Source organism: Stigmatopora nigra, chromosome 14 (genome assembly GCF_051989575.1).
Source record: "Stigmatopora nigra isolate UIUO_SnigA chromosome 14, RoL_Snig_1.1, whole genome shotgun sequence".
NCBI lineage: Eukaryota > Metazoa > Chordata > Actinopteri > Syngnathiformes > Syngnathidae > Stigmatopora > Stigmatopora nigra.
Genome location: NC_135521.1, coordinates 1,038,864 through 1,056,272, shown reverse-complemented (window position 1 = coordinate 1,056,272; position 17,409 = coordinate 1,038,864). Strand labels below are relative to the sequence as shown.

The 17,409-nt window shown below is 47.4% G+C and overlaps 2 protein-coding genes across 3 annotated transcripts in view; one reads left to right on the top strand and one right to left on the bottom strand.

The window, feature by feature from the left end:
- Window positions 1-95: 95 nt before the first annotated feature.
- Window positions 96-3,154, bottom strand: tlx3a (T cell leukemia homeobox 3a). Of its 2 annotated transcripts, none has more exons than XM_077733528.1 (3): window positions 2,515-3,154; window positions 1,685-1,922; window positions 96-863 (listed from the first exon to the last, which is right to left on the bottom strand). In XM_077733528.1, exons 1-3 carry the CDS (start codon window positions 2,972-2,974, stop codon window positions 680-682), a joined length of 882 nt encoding a protein of 293 aa, XP_077589654.1. In that variant the 5' UTR covers window positions 2,975-3,154; the 3' UTR covers window positions 96-679. The 2 variants fall into 2 exon arrangements, with proteins under 2 accessions (XP_077589654.1, XP_077589655.1); XM_077733529.1 differs by having other exon boundaries at window positions 1,685-1,919.
- dock2 (dedicator of cytokinesis 2) overlaps window positions 1,658-17,409 on the top strand; it is a 31,754-nt gene continuing 16,002 nt past the window's right edge. The window contains exons 1-18 of the mRNA XM_077733525.1: window positions 1,658-1,945; window positions 13,389-13,561; window positions 14,069-14,152; window positions 14,385-14,425; window positions 14,547-14,602; window positions 14,670-14,766; window positions 14,833-14,981; window positions 15,058-15,193; window positions 15,271-15,428; window positions 15,507-15,588; window positions 15,659-15,794; window positions 15,857-15,932; window positions 15,996-16,072; window positions 16,162-16,412; window positions 16,484-16,582; window positions 16,659-16,731; window positions 16,877-16,980; window positions 17,067-17,268. Of these exons, the coding sequence (XP_077589651.1) occupies window positions 13,519-13,561; window positions 14,069-14,152; window positions 14,385-14,425; window positions 14,547-14,602; window positions 14,670-14,766; window positions 14,833-14,981; window positions 15,058-15,193; window positions 15,271-15,428; window positions 15,507-15,588; window positions 15,659-15,794; window positions 15,857-15,932; window positions 15,996-16,072; window positions 16,162-16,412; window positions 16,484-16,582; window positions 16,659-16,731; window positions 16,877-16,980; window positions 17,067-17,268 (1,864 nt within the window). The 5' untranslated portion in view covers window positions 1,658-1,945; window positions 13,389-13,518. The remainder of the gene's footprint in view (window positions 1,946-13,388; window positions 13,562-14,068; window positions 14,153-14,384; window positions 14,426-14,546; window positions 14,603-14,669; window positions 14,767-14,832; window positions 14,982-15,057; window positions 15,194-15,270; window positions 15,429-15,506; window positions 15,589-15,658; window positions 15,795-15,856; window positions 15,933-15,995; window positions 16,073-16,161; window positions 16,413-16,483; window positions 16,583-16,658; window positions 16,732-16,876; window positions 16,981-17,066; window positions 17,269-17,409) is intronic.

The window sequence follows — 17,409 nt, the reverse complement described above, 5'->3', positions numbered from 1 at the left end:
ACAATATACTGTTATTCACGTGATAAAAGACACACTCGACATCCTTTTTGCGGCCCGCAAACAAAATAATGATGTCCTCATGAGGACAAATAAGCATTGAACATGCGTGTGTCACTTTTATTGGCCTCTTTTAAGATCCAGTTTTTGCACCAGATAGTATATGTATGTATGTACAGTTGATTGTGTCCATGGTCGGGTTACGTAGAAATGTTCTCGTTGAGGCACAAGTGCCATATTACATATCAAAGATGTATTTAAATCTCATTTAGTCCAAAGGAGTGAGTGCACGTTTCATAAATTGGTCTACAAGTGAAAGTATTTCACGAGCTATGGCTTTCCAATAGCTCAACTTTGGATGCAAGCCATCCATCATGGACTCTCTCTTGAACGAGAAGAAACTGGATAAATACAAGCACAGCATGTGATGTCATCTTTTTTTGGGGTGGATGAAAAAAGTCTTTTAGTTGGAGAAAAAAAAGTGGAAGTCCCAAGTTGGCTTGGGTCCATTTTCAGCACTCAAATGTCTTCTGCCAGTTTGTCTTGAAATTCCTTGCAGTTCAACATCTTCAAATCAGAAGAAAATGGAGAAAAAGCAAACCAAGCAGGGGGCATCTTCATCTTATGGGCAACCGGAGATGAGTTCCATCGATTGGCGTCGCGTCTGTCTCTTTCTCTCTTGCTATTCTCTGTCCTCGGCCCAGGGTTGCAGGTTCTGCAGGGCGTAGAGGGAGGAGTTGTGCGCGCACAGTGGGTCGGAGGCGCTGGATTCGCCCAGCGACTTGTGCAGGGCGGACTGCTGCAGCTGCAGGATGAGCCGATTGGCCTGCTGCCGCTCCGCTTCCCGTTCCTCGGCAGTCTGCCTCCTGCATGTAGCCGGAGCAAAAGAGGGAGGCAAAGCGTCACACAGACGGCACAAGCACCCAAAGCCCAGCGTTCAGCAAAACTTATTGTTGACTTTCTCCTTGCACACCCATACCCAACGACATCCAGGCAGATGCACTGGATGGAGACGTTGCTATTGTACAATTTTACAAATAAAGTGAAGTGAAATTCTCAGGTGGCATGGTGGATGAGTGGTTAATGCATTGGTTTCACTGTGGGAGTCCTGGGTTCAAATCCAGCTCAGAGTTTGCATGTTTACACTTTACCCCAGGATTCCTCCTCCATTACGAAAAAAAACATGCATAGTAGCCTCATTGTGCACTTTCAGTGTACCTGGTGTCAGATAAAATAAGCTCTAGCACCCCCTGCCATCCTTCTGTGGTTCAGAAAATTAAATGATCAATGCTAAAATAATTCCTCTTTTCTTCTCCTTCTTATTTTTTTAATTGACGTCTTTATTTTGATCTCACTGTTAAAATAACACTCAATATACGTGCGTGTGTATTTTACCCAATGCCTTTTTTTGCAATGAGACATTTTCATATATTATGATGTGTTGATATAGTGTACGTCAAAATTTGCAGTGCACAAACAATATGCATGGATCATTTCCAGTTTTTTTAATCGTGCCAAGTTTATGCCAAAACAAAAGTGGCTATATCCTTTTCGAAAATAAAGGTTAATAAGACTATTTTCTATCCTCCCGACTGCCCTTTCGTCCGGAAACCGGAAAATCGTTTTTGGGAAAAAACAAATGTGACGGCGAGGGGGGGAATGCAAAAGACCGATCGCCCGAACGCACCTCCACTTGGTTCTGCGGTTCTGAAACCATGTTTTGACTTGTGCGTCGGTCATTTTCAGGCTCTTGGCCAGTGCGGCCCTCTCGGCGCTGGCCAGATACTTTTGTCGGTGGAAACGCTTCTCCAGCTCGCAGATCTGAACCCTGGAGAAGGACGTTCTGGGCTTTTTCCTTTTCGGGGGCGTCCGGTTCTGATAGGGGTGTCCTATCCGCCGTGTCACCGAGAAGGGAACCAGAGCTGCTGGATGTCGACACAGAAACACAGTGAGTCCAAATTACACATTTTTTCTCATTATTGTTATTGCTTTGGTTTGCATTGGCGTCAACTTGCACATGTTGACATGTTTTTATTCAAATGATCGTTATTTTAGAATTGACCTCCTGCAGTCATTCTGTCGTATTTAAACTTGAAATATCTTAAAATGCAAGGGGACTTTAGCTCAGCCTTGTATTTTTCATTTGTGCATGACATATTATGAATATGGATTAAGAAAAGTGAAGCTTTGGAAATGCATTTAATATAGGACAAATGCAGCACTCGCCTTCTTTTTTATTCCTTTTTTGTGGGTTACTTTTATTATTCCTCCGTGTAAAGGTATTTACAAAACTTCCGTGTGTTTGTGTGTGCAATATTTTCGGCCTTTCATATTTCAATACAACGTTGCACAAATATTAAAAGCGTAGCAAATGCTTTTGCACAGATGGGATTACTTTCTTATTTTCTTAAATTTTGGGCCTCTTTTATGATTGATCGTAAAACCGAGCCCGTATTTCAAGAATAGAACATAATAATAATGATAAGAATAAGAAATGGAAGAATGAGATAGGCCTACCCGAAATTCGTTCCTTTGCGAAGCGGTTCCCAATCCAGGGGAAACAAAGTCCCCCGAAGCCGGCCACGGCGCTCTGAACCGGGGCTTGCGCACCGGGCACGGCCAGCGGTCTGTGAGCCGGAACCCGAATGACTCCTCCTCGGCTAGCCGCAGTCGCGCTGTCCCCGTACGAGCCCACCGCCGCCGCCGCTGCCGCCGCCGCTTCCAGCGCGGGCCTAATGCCGGAGAGGGAGATGGACAGAGCCGGGTAGGAAGGCGCGCTGCTCCCGCTCGGGCTCGCTAAAGTGTAGTAGGCATCCCCGCCGCTTACATGGCGATGGCGTTGTCGCTGTCTCTCGGGCCCGTCCCCGTCCCCGTCCCCGGCTCCGGCCCTGGCGTCCGCACCCAGGATCTGGTCGATGCCGAAGCTGATGGGCTCGTGGTGGCTTGTTTTAGGAGGAGGACTCGGGGATTGCTCCATCTCGGCGAGTTTTATTACAGTGGAGCTGTATTATTATTATTTTCGGGCCGACTCACAAGTGTGTCAAATTGCTCCAAAAGTGGCACAAGTCTCCATGTTTCCAAACTGAGTCCTTGCCTTTAACAGGCCGAGGGAGTCGATCTCTCTTTCGCTTGGCGTTTGTTAAACTTTGAGGTGCGTCTGTGGTACTCCATCCTCCTCCTCCTCCTCCTCCTCCTTCTCCCCCCTCATCCTCCTCCTCCCCCCAAACGTAACGATGTGGGAGCTTCATTCGCCTCCTCTTCCTTCCCTACCTATCATTGGCTTGCACCAGGATGACGGAATGAATGGGCAAAATGGAGCTCACCACAAATAGAAAGAAAATATTTCAATCATATTGATATGCCACTTTGCAAACAAAACTAGTAATGAGTTTAAAAAATGTACTTTATTTATTTGATCCCAATTCAATTTTTATGTCAACATTCTGTCTTAGAGTCTGTATATACTGTGAGTGAGTTGTAGTATATACATATAGTGACAACACATCTTTTTACCAAAAAAAAAACATTTTTAATTTTTAAATGACAGTGGTTTATGCTTGATGATGCAAATAATTCAAAATCTCAGTGAGCATTTCTTATCATGATAAAGAACAGTTTAGCACAACTTAACTGCCATAACAAACCCAATTCTAACATTAAAAGTAACAATATTCAATTCATTTCCATGTAATTAGCAATTATGCAGCAATGTATTGTGTATTGTGCAACATTGGCTTTGGCGCAGACACACAAAAATGACACGACAATAAGCCATCCCATTTCTGGACACAGCGCCAACTTTATTCATTTCAAGCCGGGGCCGGACGGCACGCCCGCCGAGCTGCTTGGTGCCTCGGACGCAACGCCGTGGGCTACTTGAGATAAAGCGACCCCAAACCGAGCCCCGTCGTCCGATGCAACGAGTGCCCAAATTGGCCCAATAATCACATTCCCAGCAAGTTGTCTCCGGGACAGACTAATGCCCTCCCTCCTTCCTTCGCTCTCCCCTCGCCGGGGGCCTCCTTAACCCATCACATTACTTGCCTCTAACAAAGCACCGGCTTCAATTATTGACAAGGTGGGTTTATTTGCCGCCTCTTGTGAAGAATTGCCCACTAATGGCCTTGATCTGCCCCCCTTTTAGGCCTCATCAACACACACCACGTCGTTTGTTTACGTTCTCTTTAAATAGGGTCTTTTGAGATCAGCTTTTCACGTTAGGAGGGTGCCTCATTTCATTTTGATCCTTCTTTTAATATGGTATTGATGATCTTTATCCCCAGAAAGCTATCAAGATTTCTGCCCTTTGTTTTTCTCTTCACTAAGAGATTTGAAAATGGACATTTGCTGGCAAAACAGGCACCAATAAATAAAGAGGCATCTACAATGGGGGAAGAAGCAATATGAGGCGGGACGGGGCCCGCCCGGGGTGTTTTTTTTTTGCCAATATATGGATGGAATGACCGATGTACGTGCGCTCGGTGGTGGTTTTTGACAGACAAAATCAGTCCAAGGTTGACGTGTCTCTCTCAGTAATGTTTGCAAAAATATCACCTGGGCCTTTTTGATAGCGTTTATGAAGATTATGACATAAGAGTTGACATAAATAGCACTTTTTTTTTGCTATCGACGCCAGGAAAGTGGCCGCAATGGGGATGAAATGCGTGATAAAAATGATAAACGGCAACACTTAGCCATGACCGCTTGATCGAAGGGGTGTTAAACCGCGCACCCACTGTTTGGAGATGTAATCCGTTGTAATCTGGGATTCTGGCTCCTGACAAAATCCACCCGCTCAGTGTTCAAAGTGTCTTCTTCCTTTTTTTTCTTTTAATGAAAAAAAAATGATTATCGACTATCGCTTAGAGGTGGCCACCCAAATATTAAAAACGCACGCTGGAATTAAGAGCGACGTCAATCTCTCCGCGCGCACCGGAGGCGGAATAAAAGATGACACTTTGACGGCAAACGTCCCCAAAAGAAGGGGCAACAAAAGAGTGAAAGAGTGCAATTTGTTTGAGAAATTACCACTTGATCTGCATAATCGGGGCGTTCACGGGCTGCGGCGGCGCCTCCGTACCCGGGGGCTCCCTTTTTATTGCTTGTCTCCTCCACGTTATCCATTTCACCGGCGCGCCTCACTCTTTATTTTATATATATTTTTTTATCTCTTATTCTTTTCGGGTGGGGTGTGCGGGTGCGGGGGGGTCGGCTGCTTGTGAATAATGAATGACACGCTTTTATATTGTCGCTAAAGTGCCCGTGATGTTGGAATATGAAAAGGCAGCGGTAAGTAATAGTGCATTTAAAGGGGATGTAGTGTGTTATTATGATGTAAAGGAGAAGCGCGGAGAGTGAGATGGGAGAGATAGATTTGTTTTATTACAATAAGAAAAGATGAGTTTGCCTCGCAGCCAAACGGGGGAAGAAGCAGTTAATGAAACTTTACCGCAGATAACCATTCCCCCTGCCTCGCTCTTAAAAAAAAAAGGGGCCTTATGAAATATTCAAACTCTTTAATATAGGTAGTATTAAGCCCAAAGACAGTGCATGGCATGGGCCATCTGACAACATTTACAAGGCTGATGATTCCTTTTTAAATGTTTTTTTTTTTTTTTTCCTTTAGCTCTTCCCTAAGTAGGGTAAACAAAGCTTTACGGGCCCGGCAGCCAGCAGGCAAAGTCGTGGGATAAATCACATCACATTGAGTGCAATAAAGCCACAATGTGTTTTACTGTTGCCGGGACTTGATTTAGTCGCATTTACACACGTTGTTTTTTATTTATTTTTTATTCTTTTCTCCTGCATCTTCTCGGTTCGTAGTAGGAGGAGGAGGAGCGGCGGCGGCTGGTGCTTGACGTGCTGCACGTCGGTGTCTTGTTTCATATTGACACGCTCTGTGGGATTGTTGCAGCGGATGAGAGATATGGATCCCCCATTAGGGACGCCGCAGCCGGCCCAGGAACGCCGTGGCGAGCATCTTTCTTCTGCTGCTCTTTCAACTCGCACTATTTATCTGGAGACTCTGGGGATGCAGCATTCAAGTGAAATATCACCCGCAAATAGCAATTAATGGCGAGGAAGGCGGCGTATTTGTTACGGAGCCGTGTGGCAAAGGTTGGCGGGCATTCTGTCATGCAGGATTTTTTTCTTTTTCTTGAAATATCAGCGGCCGTAGACATTCAAATAACATAGTGACGTTAAATCCAGACTCCCAGAAGAATGAAATTGGAATATTGATGCTTATTTGTGTGCAGGTGTCGGGTATTTTATGGCAAATACTGGCTGGCGCTCCCATGTGAACTTTTTTTGAGTTAAAATTTTTTAGTTTTTTTTCGAGGCAGAAAGGGAAGAATAATGTGCCGGTCGCCACAACAACAAATAAGGTCAAGTTTTCGCGTGCACTGAAATCAGCCTTAAAGACATCAGGATGTTTATTTAACCGCAGAGGACGCACTGATATGTCACGTGAAGGAACAATACTGTTGGGCAGCGCGAGCGAGGGACACGGAACACGCCTGGCCTGTCTGATGGTTGAACGCACGGCTGCCTCTTTACGCTAGTTAAGAAGAAGGCAGCGCAGGATGAGACTAACCGCACTGGTCACAATGAAAGGAAAGGAAAAGCGCATGAATGGTCGTATGAGAGAAAAACTTCAAGCCCAGGGAGGAGGAAGAGGAGGAGGTCATCATTTTGGTCGGGCCCGATCATCATGATAATGATGATGATTGAACACATGTTTGCACGCGAGGGTTGATGGGCATCCCCTTTTTGGCCTTTTAGCCCATTTGACTTCCTTGTTTTTTTTGTCGAATGCGACATTAAAGACTGCTCAAATGGAGAGAAGGTGAATTTATGATGTCCGGTCGTCGTCAAGTGGCTTTGCGCCCCCCTGGCTCACTTTTTTGCGCTTTCTCCGCTTCATAAAAGGCGATTATCCCTCTCTCCCCTGCCTCTTGACCTCCTCACCCCTCCTGTTGCCTGCCCACGGGGTGCTGGGGCAGGAGAGAGAAAGAGAGAGAGAAAGAGAGAGAGAGAGGACCAGCTGCCACCAGCAATAGAGCACAGGCGCCTGGCAGAGGGAGCCGTCCTCGGGCCTCCCGCTTCGCCGGGCCTTCTGGACCCTCGGGCTGCGAGCGTTTGGGGGTGGCCTCACGCCACCAGCCCCACCTGTCTCGCTCGGGGCAAAAGAGCGCGCTGGTGGACGGGGGTGCGTGCATACGTTCTTTCCTAAAAAAAATGACCCCAGAAGCTGGGTGCGTGACTGCAATCAGTGTCCATCTCAGTCCATCTTTTCAAATTCCTGCTCGGGATGCGATACATTGCAGTTGGAGGTTGATTTGTATGATTATTATTCTTATTGGAATTATTCTTTGACCTGAATGGAGGAGTGGCATTTTGAGGCTAGTACAGTTTTTGTAATGCTTTATTTGTGGAGTTTTATGGACTAGGAGCTGGCCATCTTTAATCTTTGCGCTTTTTCTTGGCCACAAATCTCCTTTTCAGGACATTGGCAATGTCAAACGTGCTCGCTTTAGCCGTGAATGGTTTCATTTGGGAATAGCCAAGTTTAGCATCCGACTCTTCCGTGTGCTCGTCATAGAAAAAGCATCCAATCCGACCGACTCTTGCCACCCCCCTTACGGGGCGCCCTTGAATGAAATCTGGATTTGCTTTGAAAGCATGTCATCAATCATTGTTGAGTGTTTTTTTTCTCCTGGTACATTTGAATGAACTGGGTTTCTTTTGAAATGATTGTCCCTTTTAAAAACCCGTAATTGTTGACTTTGATTAAATTTAATTGAAGTTGTACTATGGAAAGAACTTTATTCAAATGAAGCGGATTGTGGAAAATGTATTGAAAGGGTGGGCCAGACCGAAGACCCCCACTCCCCCCAAAACTACTATAGCTTTATTCCGAGGCACTTTGCTGTCAGGCGTGAAAGAGCCAAATCTAAGCGAGGCCGCTCTGGAGCGCCGTCCTCCCTATCGATTTCCCATTATCGCCGCTCCCTCCCAGTGGAGTCATTAGTGTCGGGATCAAACAGACAAACGGAGAAGCAGACTAATACTACTACTACCAGTCACTTACACCGGCACGGGGGATCGCCTTTCGCCCCCGGGGTGGAGAGGCTGAGAGGCCGCCGAGGAAACCGAGGGGAAAAGAGGCCAGAGGGAGGAGGGAGGAGCTTGCGGTGGAGGCCGGCACGTTCAAACGGCCCGACAGATGGAGATGGCCGAGATGGCCGAGAGATAGGGAGGGAGAGGAAGGAAGGAAGGAAGGAAGGAAGGAAGGAAGGAAGGAAGGAAGGAGTGGATATCTTTCAGCTCCGAGTCTTTTAAACAAATTTAAATACATTTTTTTCTTTTTTTTTAAACGTTTGCCTCTCGCCCTTCGAGCTCTCCCATTCGAGAAAAAAGGCCCGTCTTATTTCCCCAAGTCCCGAACGGTCAATCATTTTAAGAGCGCCGTGATGAATGGCTTTCATGAAAGCTCGCAGTCGGCCACTGAGCCGAATATGAAATGGGAGATGCTGATTCTCCACGGATTCAATCAATGAGATACTTTGAATCGCCTCCATCCATCTTGCCGGGTTTCTACCCGCGGGCCGGCCTACAAACTAATGCCGATTGGACGGGGGTGACCCCGGTCCTACCGACTGACCATCCCACCCACCAACTGACCACCCGCCGCCCCCCAATCTGTTCCCCCACCTCGCGTGGCCAGAGTCCGGGGCACGCCGGGATGGACGGTCGCGAGCATTCTCTTCCAAAAACACACACACTCCAGCGAAGCGCTTGGCAAAAAGTCCAAAGTGTGATGTGACGAATATCTCCTCCGACAGTGCCATTTGTGTGTGTGTGTGTGTGTGTGTGTGGGCGCCCACCTAGGTCTCAGTGTGCGCTGCCCTATCCTCTGCCCCCTCCCACTGGTGTTAATTGATTCTTGGTGAACTTTGCTGATTGGTGTGAGGACCCACAGAGGCTGGCCCGCTCGCCACTGTTGCCCCCTCATTTGCATGGCACCTCCACTCTTTCCACGTTTACAATCCACGCAATATCTCTATCGCTGGGCCTTCCAAAAGCAGACGGACACACGCGCAGATGTCTATCAGGGGGATTTCACACCCCGGTAAAGAGGAAGCTGGCTAGCGGTCACGAGCAGATTGCAGATCATGAGATGCCTCATGGAAGCACCAAAAAAAAAAAAAAAAGAAAAAAGAAAAAGTGTGTCTTTGAGGTGTGTGATGAACAATATAAGAAAGATGAATGTGTGCTTATTCATTTCCAGCCGTCGCGGCCCCTCTGCGAGATGTTAATCTAGGGCTGATTGTGGCTAATTTCTTATTAATTGCCATCAGCTAGTACAGCGTGGCCGGTAATGCGGCTAATTTGTTTCAATGAATTTGGTTATTCGCGGCATGTTAATTGCTGCAGGTGGCTAACATTGTACCCCCCTGCCACACACTCACACACTCACATAATACACACTCACACACACGATGCTGATAATTTGTTTGCAGCAAGACATTTGGCAGATAATTTGCTTTGCGTGAATGGAGGCATATGTTTACGGGCTTTCCCATTGGGCACACCTGCAGCCTCATCTTTAGATTTCCAAGCCCCGTCGTGCATCACGTTGACATATGAAATCCAAGGCACTTTTCAAAATGTCATTTTACGTGGTCCGCTTTTTCCATAAACTTTGCACCAATCACAATTGATGCTATACAATAAAGCCAAAAATCTTGTCAATGGCTGCAAACTACATCTGTCATTTTAATGGCCGTTCTGTAATGAGTCACGGAAGCCGTGATGGCGATTTGACCCGAGAGAAAAAGCTTTCACGGCAATTCAAAGTCTACCGGCGCCATCCGAGCGAAAAAAAATCGAGCGACTGAACACTTGCCGCACTATTAATAAGGCGGTCGACGGTGTGGGTTAGGCCTCCGGCTCCCACGCCAATCTCGGCGACGGCCAATTCCGACGCCTCCACGTCGGCCACCGAGGAAGCGTCGGGCGACGACGACCACGACTCACCCTCACAATGGGAATCCCTGCGTAAAAGAGGAGATCCCCTCTGGGCAGCCATTGCTCACAGTTGGCCCGATTTAATGGCAGGCGGCCTCGGAATCCGGGCTGGAATCAAGACAGAGAGATGGGGAACCGCGGCTCGCCGCGTGATAAATAGCCCGGGCTCCCGCTATTACATTAGCCGTCCGGGCCGATAGATTGCCGGCCCGATAGACCCGGACGTGTGCCATTGGTTTCTCATATCAAAGTTGCATATTAAATTCCTTCACAGGACCGCGTCCCCCGAGCGAGAAAGAAGGGAGGGAAGAAGGGAGGGAAGAGTAGACTTGTCTTTTTGCAGCAGCCACAAAAGAGAAGCAAAGAGGAGACTTTTTTTTTTTTCCTCCACCGACCAAACGCTGCAAAAGACAAATTGCCGTGTCGCGTATTTAATAAGATATGGTGGGCTGAAGAGTGCCTCTCTCCATCCATTTAATCAGTATTGCTTCCCCACCAAGATTTGTGCCTTCTCTCGTCTTGCCACGTGAGTGCCGTTCACAACCTTCCATCTTTAATTGTGGCTGGGCTCATTAGCGCGCCGTCACGAATGCGCCCGTCGCTCGCCGCTCGTGGACGGGCGCTTGTTGTCGCCCGCTAATGGAGCTGCTCCCCGGTAATTGGTTGTTAAGTGTCCTTAATTACCAAACGGCCGAGGGGATTTCTTTGGGAAGGAGACGAGGTGGGGACAGACAGGCAGGCGTGTTCCTAATGGCTTTTATATGAACTTTTGAAAAGTGGGATGGATGACAAGACGCCGCCCGCTGACCCTCTCGGTTACGTTTGGAATTTTTATTTTCCTATTTTTTGGGGGGGTGGCTCCCCTTTCTGCTGTGGGCCGTCCGTCCCTCCCTCCGTTGCCTCTTTCTCCCGAGACGGACTCATTAAGTTTTTTTTCCCATTATTTTTAATAAAAGATGAGTTATGGCTTCAGCCTGACGGAGGCAACATCCCCCGACCACCTCCTCCTCCTCCCTCCTCCTTCATCCAGTTACTCCTCTGCTAAAGCCTCCCCCCGCCTCCCCCCGCCTCCTCCGCCTCCCCCAGCCTGGCGTGTCTGTCCTTCCTCCTCCACCATATTGTGGCTCCCTCCGCCAAATCCGTTTGACCCCCGAAGCGTAGCCCACGACCCCCGCCCGGCCGGTCTCGACCTTCTGTCCGTCGTCTTGGCGTGGGTAGGATCGCGTCCGACCGTCCGTGGTGGCTATTTCTCCTCGCGCCAATAGTGGTTTGGGTGGCAATCGTAAGAGGATGGAAGGAATGATTGATGATGCTCTTCCGCTGTGTGTGCTTTGGGTGTGCGAGGGGAGAAAATAATAGAAAGACAAAAAACAGGTGGCCCTGTCTCTCGATGGCACGCTTGGATAATGCCAATAAGTATTTGACTGATAGCTTTTATAGAAATCCCTATATATATGTATATGTATATATGTATGTGTATATGTATATATTTGTGTATGCATGTATACATGTGTATACATACATATATACACATACATATATATACATACTTATACACACATATATAGACATATATACACATATATACACATATATACACTTATATACACATATACTCATATATACACATACATACACATATATACACATATACACATATATACACATATATATATATATATACACACATATACACATATATACACATATACTCATATATACGCATATACACATGTACACACATGTACACACATGTACACACATGTACACACATATACACACATATACAGATATATACACATAAATACACGTATACACACATATATACACGAATATACACATATATACACATATATACACGAATATACACATATATACACGTATATACACACGTGTGTGTATATTTGTGTGTATATAAATTTCTATCTATATAGATAGATAAATGTGTAGATATGTAGGTATCAGTATGTGTTAGGTTTTTCTTCAGGCCCATAAATCTATTGTTTAGGAAGCGTGAATGTTTTTCCTGTTGTGTAAGCGAGTCGTCAGTATCTCTGCTGGTGCCAGGAGACGTCTTGAGTGGCCAGCAAGAGGGCAGCGCTCTTAAAGATGAAAGCGCCATCAGCCAACTCCAATTGCTGTCCATTCTTGAAATTTAGGAGACGTTTTTTTTCTCCAAGCGCTCTGCTTTTGGGGAAAACAGCGTATGAAGCCATTTTCTGGCCTTTCTTGGCATCTACGGGCTGCATTTATAGCGCTTCCTGTTTTATTGTGCTCGTAAAATAGCCCTTTTCTTGTTTTCCACTTGATTAGGCACCCCGCAGCAATCCAACGCAAGCGCTCCACAACAAAATTGTACATTACGCCTCGTTGAAGTCTCCTCGTGGACGCGGATAAGTGGCCACGTGTGGGCCCTTTTCTTTGACGGCTATCCTTTGAACAATGCAGTTTGAGTCTTGCACAACTCTGGTACCCCTCACAAAACATTTTATGATTTTTTTGTTTAACAATCTTGGCAATAAAGCCAGTTCAAATCATTTGAAAAGATCAATCCACCTGGAGGAGGATGTCCTTCTCAGGAGACAAGAGCCAATGTTGCAGTTTGAAATTGAAGGAAATATTTGAATGGCATTCATGATGCTTGTGTGGAACTTGGCCCCTTCCCACAGCAACCTTTGGTCCTCAGCCAAAGTGACCATCAGGTTCTTGTCCACCTCTCTCGATGTGATTCCTCTCACCTGACGACTTCATTTGTTTGCCAGCCAACTGGAGGACGATGGCCCTTCTGCTTTTCCAAATCCGCCCCCCCGAATGTGCGACAAGACCAACGGAGAAAATCCATCGTCTTATCCATCTCATTCGGAATCTTCACATTTGCCATTAACAAGAGTGAACCACTTGTCTCTTGGTGGACTGAGTACTGAATGAAGACAGCATTTTTTGGGGCTTTTCTACCATCTAGTGGACATAAAGAGACAAAACAATCCTAAATGAGGCCTACCCTAAGCTAGAGGAAAGTACAGGGCCCAAAAATCTAGCCCGGATCAGGTCTGGACGTGCATGCGCTCGGACTTAAGATCTCATCTCTACCCCCGATCCACCGATTGCACTGGCAGGACAACAGATGGGTGGAAAGGTGTCCTCTTTATGGCTGGGAATGAAAACACACTCCCACTGCGGCCCACAGTGGAATGGTTTGAATGGATTTGAATTGATCTGAATGACTTTAATTCTCGATACAAGTATAATGCTATTTAAAGATTTCAACACAGAGTGCACAAATAACAACAACGTTAGTAAATAATGCAATTGTCAAAGGGCCTCTACCTTACCTAACCCTAACCCACTTCCTCTAAAAGGCCTCTCGACAGGAAGAGAAGAGAAAAGAGGAAGACACCGACGAGGCTTGTTAGCGTTCCAGTTGGGCTGAAAAAAAAAACTAAGATTAAAAGGCCACCTTAAAAATCAACATTGGTGACAGGAGAAATCATGACTCCTTGGACCAGAACCACCACGGAGCGATACGGCGTAGGTGAGTGTCCTTGCATCCGTTCATGATCACGTGCATGCTTTCTTAGAGGAATAGAGAAAGTGATTGCCATGGTCACTATGCCATGAAAGAACAGGTGGCATCCAGGATAATATACACCCCTTATAATAATTCTACTGACGGCATGAACTGCGAACTGAGAAAACGATTCTCGCCTAGAATGTGCAAAGCGGATATTTATTTTTCATCCACGATGGGCCCGCTCGTGTAGCTGTCTAAAAGTCAGGAAGCGGAAGAAGGAACATGTTTTGTATCCAAATGTGCTTTCAGCAGTGATGTTTGATTTGCAAAGAGAGGATCAACAGGGTTAGTCGAAAACACTCTCCCTTTAGGCAGAACAGGCGTATCGAGGTTTTGATTTTGACATTTTATCTTCACGATTGCGCTTACACGAGTTTCCTGTTGATGCGTGTGCGCCCTTCCTAGACATATAATTCTATGGCTGTTTTACAAATGACCATTTTTGATTGATTTGTTCGTTTTCACTAGTCAAGTGGAACTTTGTGGGCAGCGGGCAAAAGCAGCTCTCTCTGGAAGTTGGAGACACCGTCTACATTCAAGAGTCATGCGATGGTACCCAACACTATTTGAGCAATATTTGCACTCCTCTTTTTTTTACACAATTTGCAATTCATGAGTGATGTTTAAAGAATAAAAGAAGTTCCAGCTCAGGCTAAGAGATTTGACCCTACATTGCAATTTTTCAATTATTACGGTCATTTCTGGTCTACATTAATATTAATATTTGTGGGAGTACTGTAAAAAAACACTGATTCACACATTGTGTCTCTTCCCCCCCTTTTAGGGTGGTACAAAGGCTACTTGGCTCGGAACAAAGCCCGGCAGGTAACAAGTATCAATGACTACATGGCATCCTGTGCCCATGACATCATACAAAATGCCTTAGTTTTGCATTGACAGCAAAATCGTTTTCCAACTCACGGCGTGCTTCCGATTTTCCCTCCAGGGTGTTTTTCCTGCCAATTTCGTCCACGTCAAAGAGGTCCTCGTTTCTCTCCGTCGGTAAGTCAAAGCAAAATGACAGAAATGTGGTAGATTGTTGTCATTATCAGCCTTCTTGTCCGCACAGAGACGAGGAGGTGGTGACGTCTGCGGAGACGCCACTGGTCAAGGAGTTGACCATGACGCTGAGAGAATGGGGAAGCATTTGGAAGCAGCTTTTTGTGGTAATGGCGCCCACCGATGGCATTGAATTGAATGTGGTTACATTGTGGTTGCTTGAAATGGGGCAGGCCAACAAGGAGAGCAGCGTCAGGCAGGTGCAGAGGCTGATGTGGGAGCTGATGGAATGGCGTTCGCAGCTCCTCTCCGGAACGCTGCCCACCGACGAATTCAAGGAACTCCGGCACAAGGTCATCTCCAAGATCGATTATGGAAACAAGTATGGCAAAAAAACCTTCTGGAGGAGCATTGACTGCCAAAATGGACGCCAATGATACATCTTTGGTCCTTGGCAGGATTTTGGAGCTGGATCAAGTGGTCCGAGACGAGCAGGGCAATATTTTGGAGCCGGAACGAGCCAGCGTCATCAGCCTGTTCCGGGCTCACGAGGAGGCCTCGGCTAAGATCGACGAACGCGTCAAGGAGGAGCGGGTGAGAAAGGGGACGGTGGGCGTCGCCACAAACTAATCGGAAGTGGCGCCTAAATGATGCTTTCCGTGTCCTGGCAGTGCAACGTTCGGACGGAACACAGCGGCTTCTCCGCACGGATCCAGTCGTCCCCCACGCACAGCCTCTACGTCTTTGTCAGGAACTTTGTGTGCCGCGTGGGAGAGGACTCGCAACTCTTTATGTCGCTCTATGACCCTTGCCAACAATGCATCATCAGGTAGGACCCAATCAAAATCCAAGTCTTCTTCCTTGGATACATTGGGTGGTCTGTCCAGCTCATTCCTGTCTTTTGCAGCGAGAACTATCTGATTCATTGGGGCAGCAAAGGTTTTCCCCAAGAAATTGATATGCTCAACAACCTGAAAGTTGTCTTTACAGTAAGTCAGAACGAGAAGATAACGAATCTTAGTGCTGGCAAGTAGCCTATTTTTCTTGTTTTTTTGACAGGATCTGGGCAATAAGGACCTGAGCCGGGAAAAGATTTACCTGATCTGCCAGATCGTCCGAGTGGGTCGGATGGATCTGAAAGAGAGCAACAACAAGAAGTTTACCCAAGGTCTGAGGCGACCTTTCGGAGTGGCAGGTACGTCTTAAAGCTTGAATCTTGACCTTTACCATAAATGCTTGACAGCTTCTTTCTCCCAGTGATGGACATCAGTGACATCATCAAAGGAAAAGTGGAATGTGACGAGGAGAAGCAGTTTTTCATCCCTTTCTTCCCGTAAGTGCTCCTTCTTCTTTTTAAGGGGGCCCCCTCACATTCGCACCCCACCGTTTCACGCAGGGTGGCGGCCGAAAATGACTTTCTGCACACCTTCCTCAACAAAGTCACCACGTCCCGAGGAGACTGCGGCGGCCAAGGTAAGCGCCGTCCACTCGCCTCTTTCTGTGTTGCTCTCATTGGCTGTCTGACAACAACCCCCGATCCATAACAAGGTCCACCTTTGCAGGACTGTGGGTGACCATGAAAGCTCTGGTGGGCGACGTCATCCAGATTCGCAAAGAACATCCTCACCTGCTGGAGCGAAGCACGGCGGTGGCCCGAAAGTTGGGCTTCCCCGAGATCATCATGCCGGGGGACGTGCGCAACGACATCTACGTCACGCTGCAGGCCGGCGATTTCGACAAGTACAACAAGACGGCGCAGAAAAACGTGGAGGTGGTCGTCTGCGTGTGCGACCATCAGGGAAAGCCGGTCCAGGTGAGTGGTCAAATGGAATATATCTATCTATATATGTATTATAAAACCTTACATTTCATGCCCTCCCTTAGAACTCCATCTGTCTCGGGGCGGGGGATAAGGCAACCAGCGAATACAGATCAGTCATCTACTACCAAGTCAAACAACCCCGCTGGATGGAGACATTTAAGGTGCGTTTTTAAGGTGCGTTTTGCCCTCAGCGGGACTGGTCCCTGATTCCTGTGCTTTTCATTTCTTGTCCTGCAGGTGGCCGTGCCTCTGGAGGAAATGCACAAAATCCATCTTCGCTTCATGTTTCGCCATCGCTCCTCTCAAGAGTGTGAGTGTGACCACATGCCTGGCGGTGTGTGTGTGAGTGTGCGTCCCCCCCCAGAGCGTCACCTGACATGGGAAAGGACAAAAGGACGCTAGGTTGTAGGCGGGTCTTCTAACGTGCTCTTTTCCGCCGCCACGCGGTGCTGCAGCCAAGGACAAGAGTGAGAAAAAGTTCGCCATGGCCTTCGTGCGTCTGATGAAGAGCGACGGGACGGTGCTAAGGGATGGACTTCATGAGCTGGTGGTCTTCAAGGTGAGGATTGGAGACGTTTCTCGATGGAGCCCTGGGACGACACGCGTCCTTCAAAAATAACGGCGCTCTGTGCTTTTGCCCGGCAGGGCGACGGCAAGCGCATGGAGGACGTCAACTGCTACTTGTCCTTGCCCTCCATGCGCCACCACTACGGGGACCTCCACAAGGGAGCCATCTTGAGCCGCAGCAGCAGCAACGTGAGCGGAGGCGGCTCGGGCCTGGCCGTCAGCTCACGGGATTGCTTCAGCATTTCCACCCTGGTCTGTTCCACCAAGCTCACCCAAAACGGTAAATCCGTCGTCCTACCCTAATCTGTCCGCGAGCTTGATAACCAATTTTGGTTGAGGTAGCTTGGTTGTAAAAAACAGACTGGATGACAGACTGGCTGGGGGCCTTCCAGGCATAGTGGGGCACCCCTGATCTAACCCC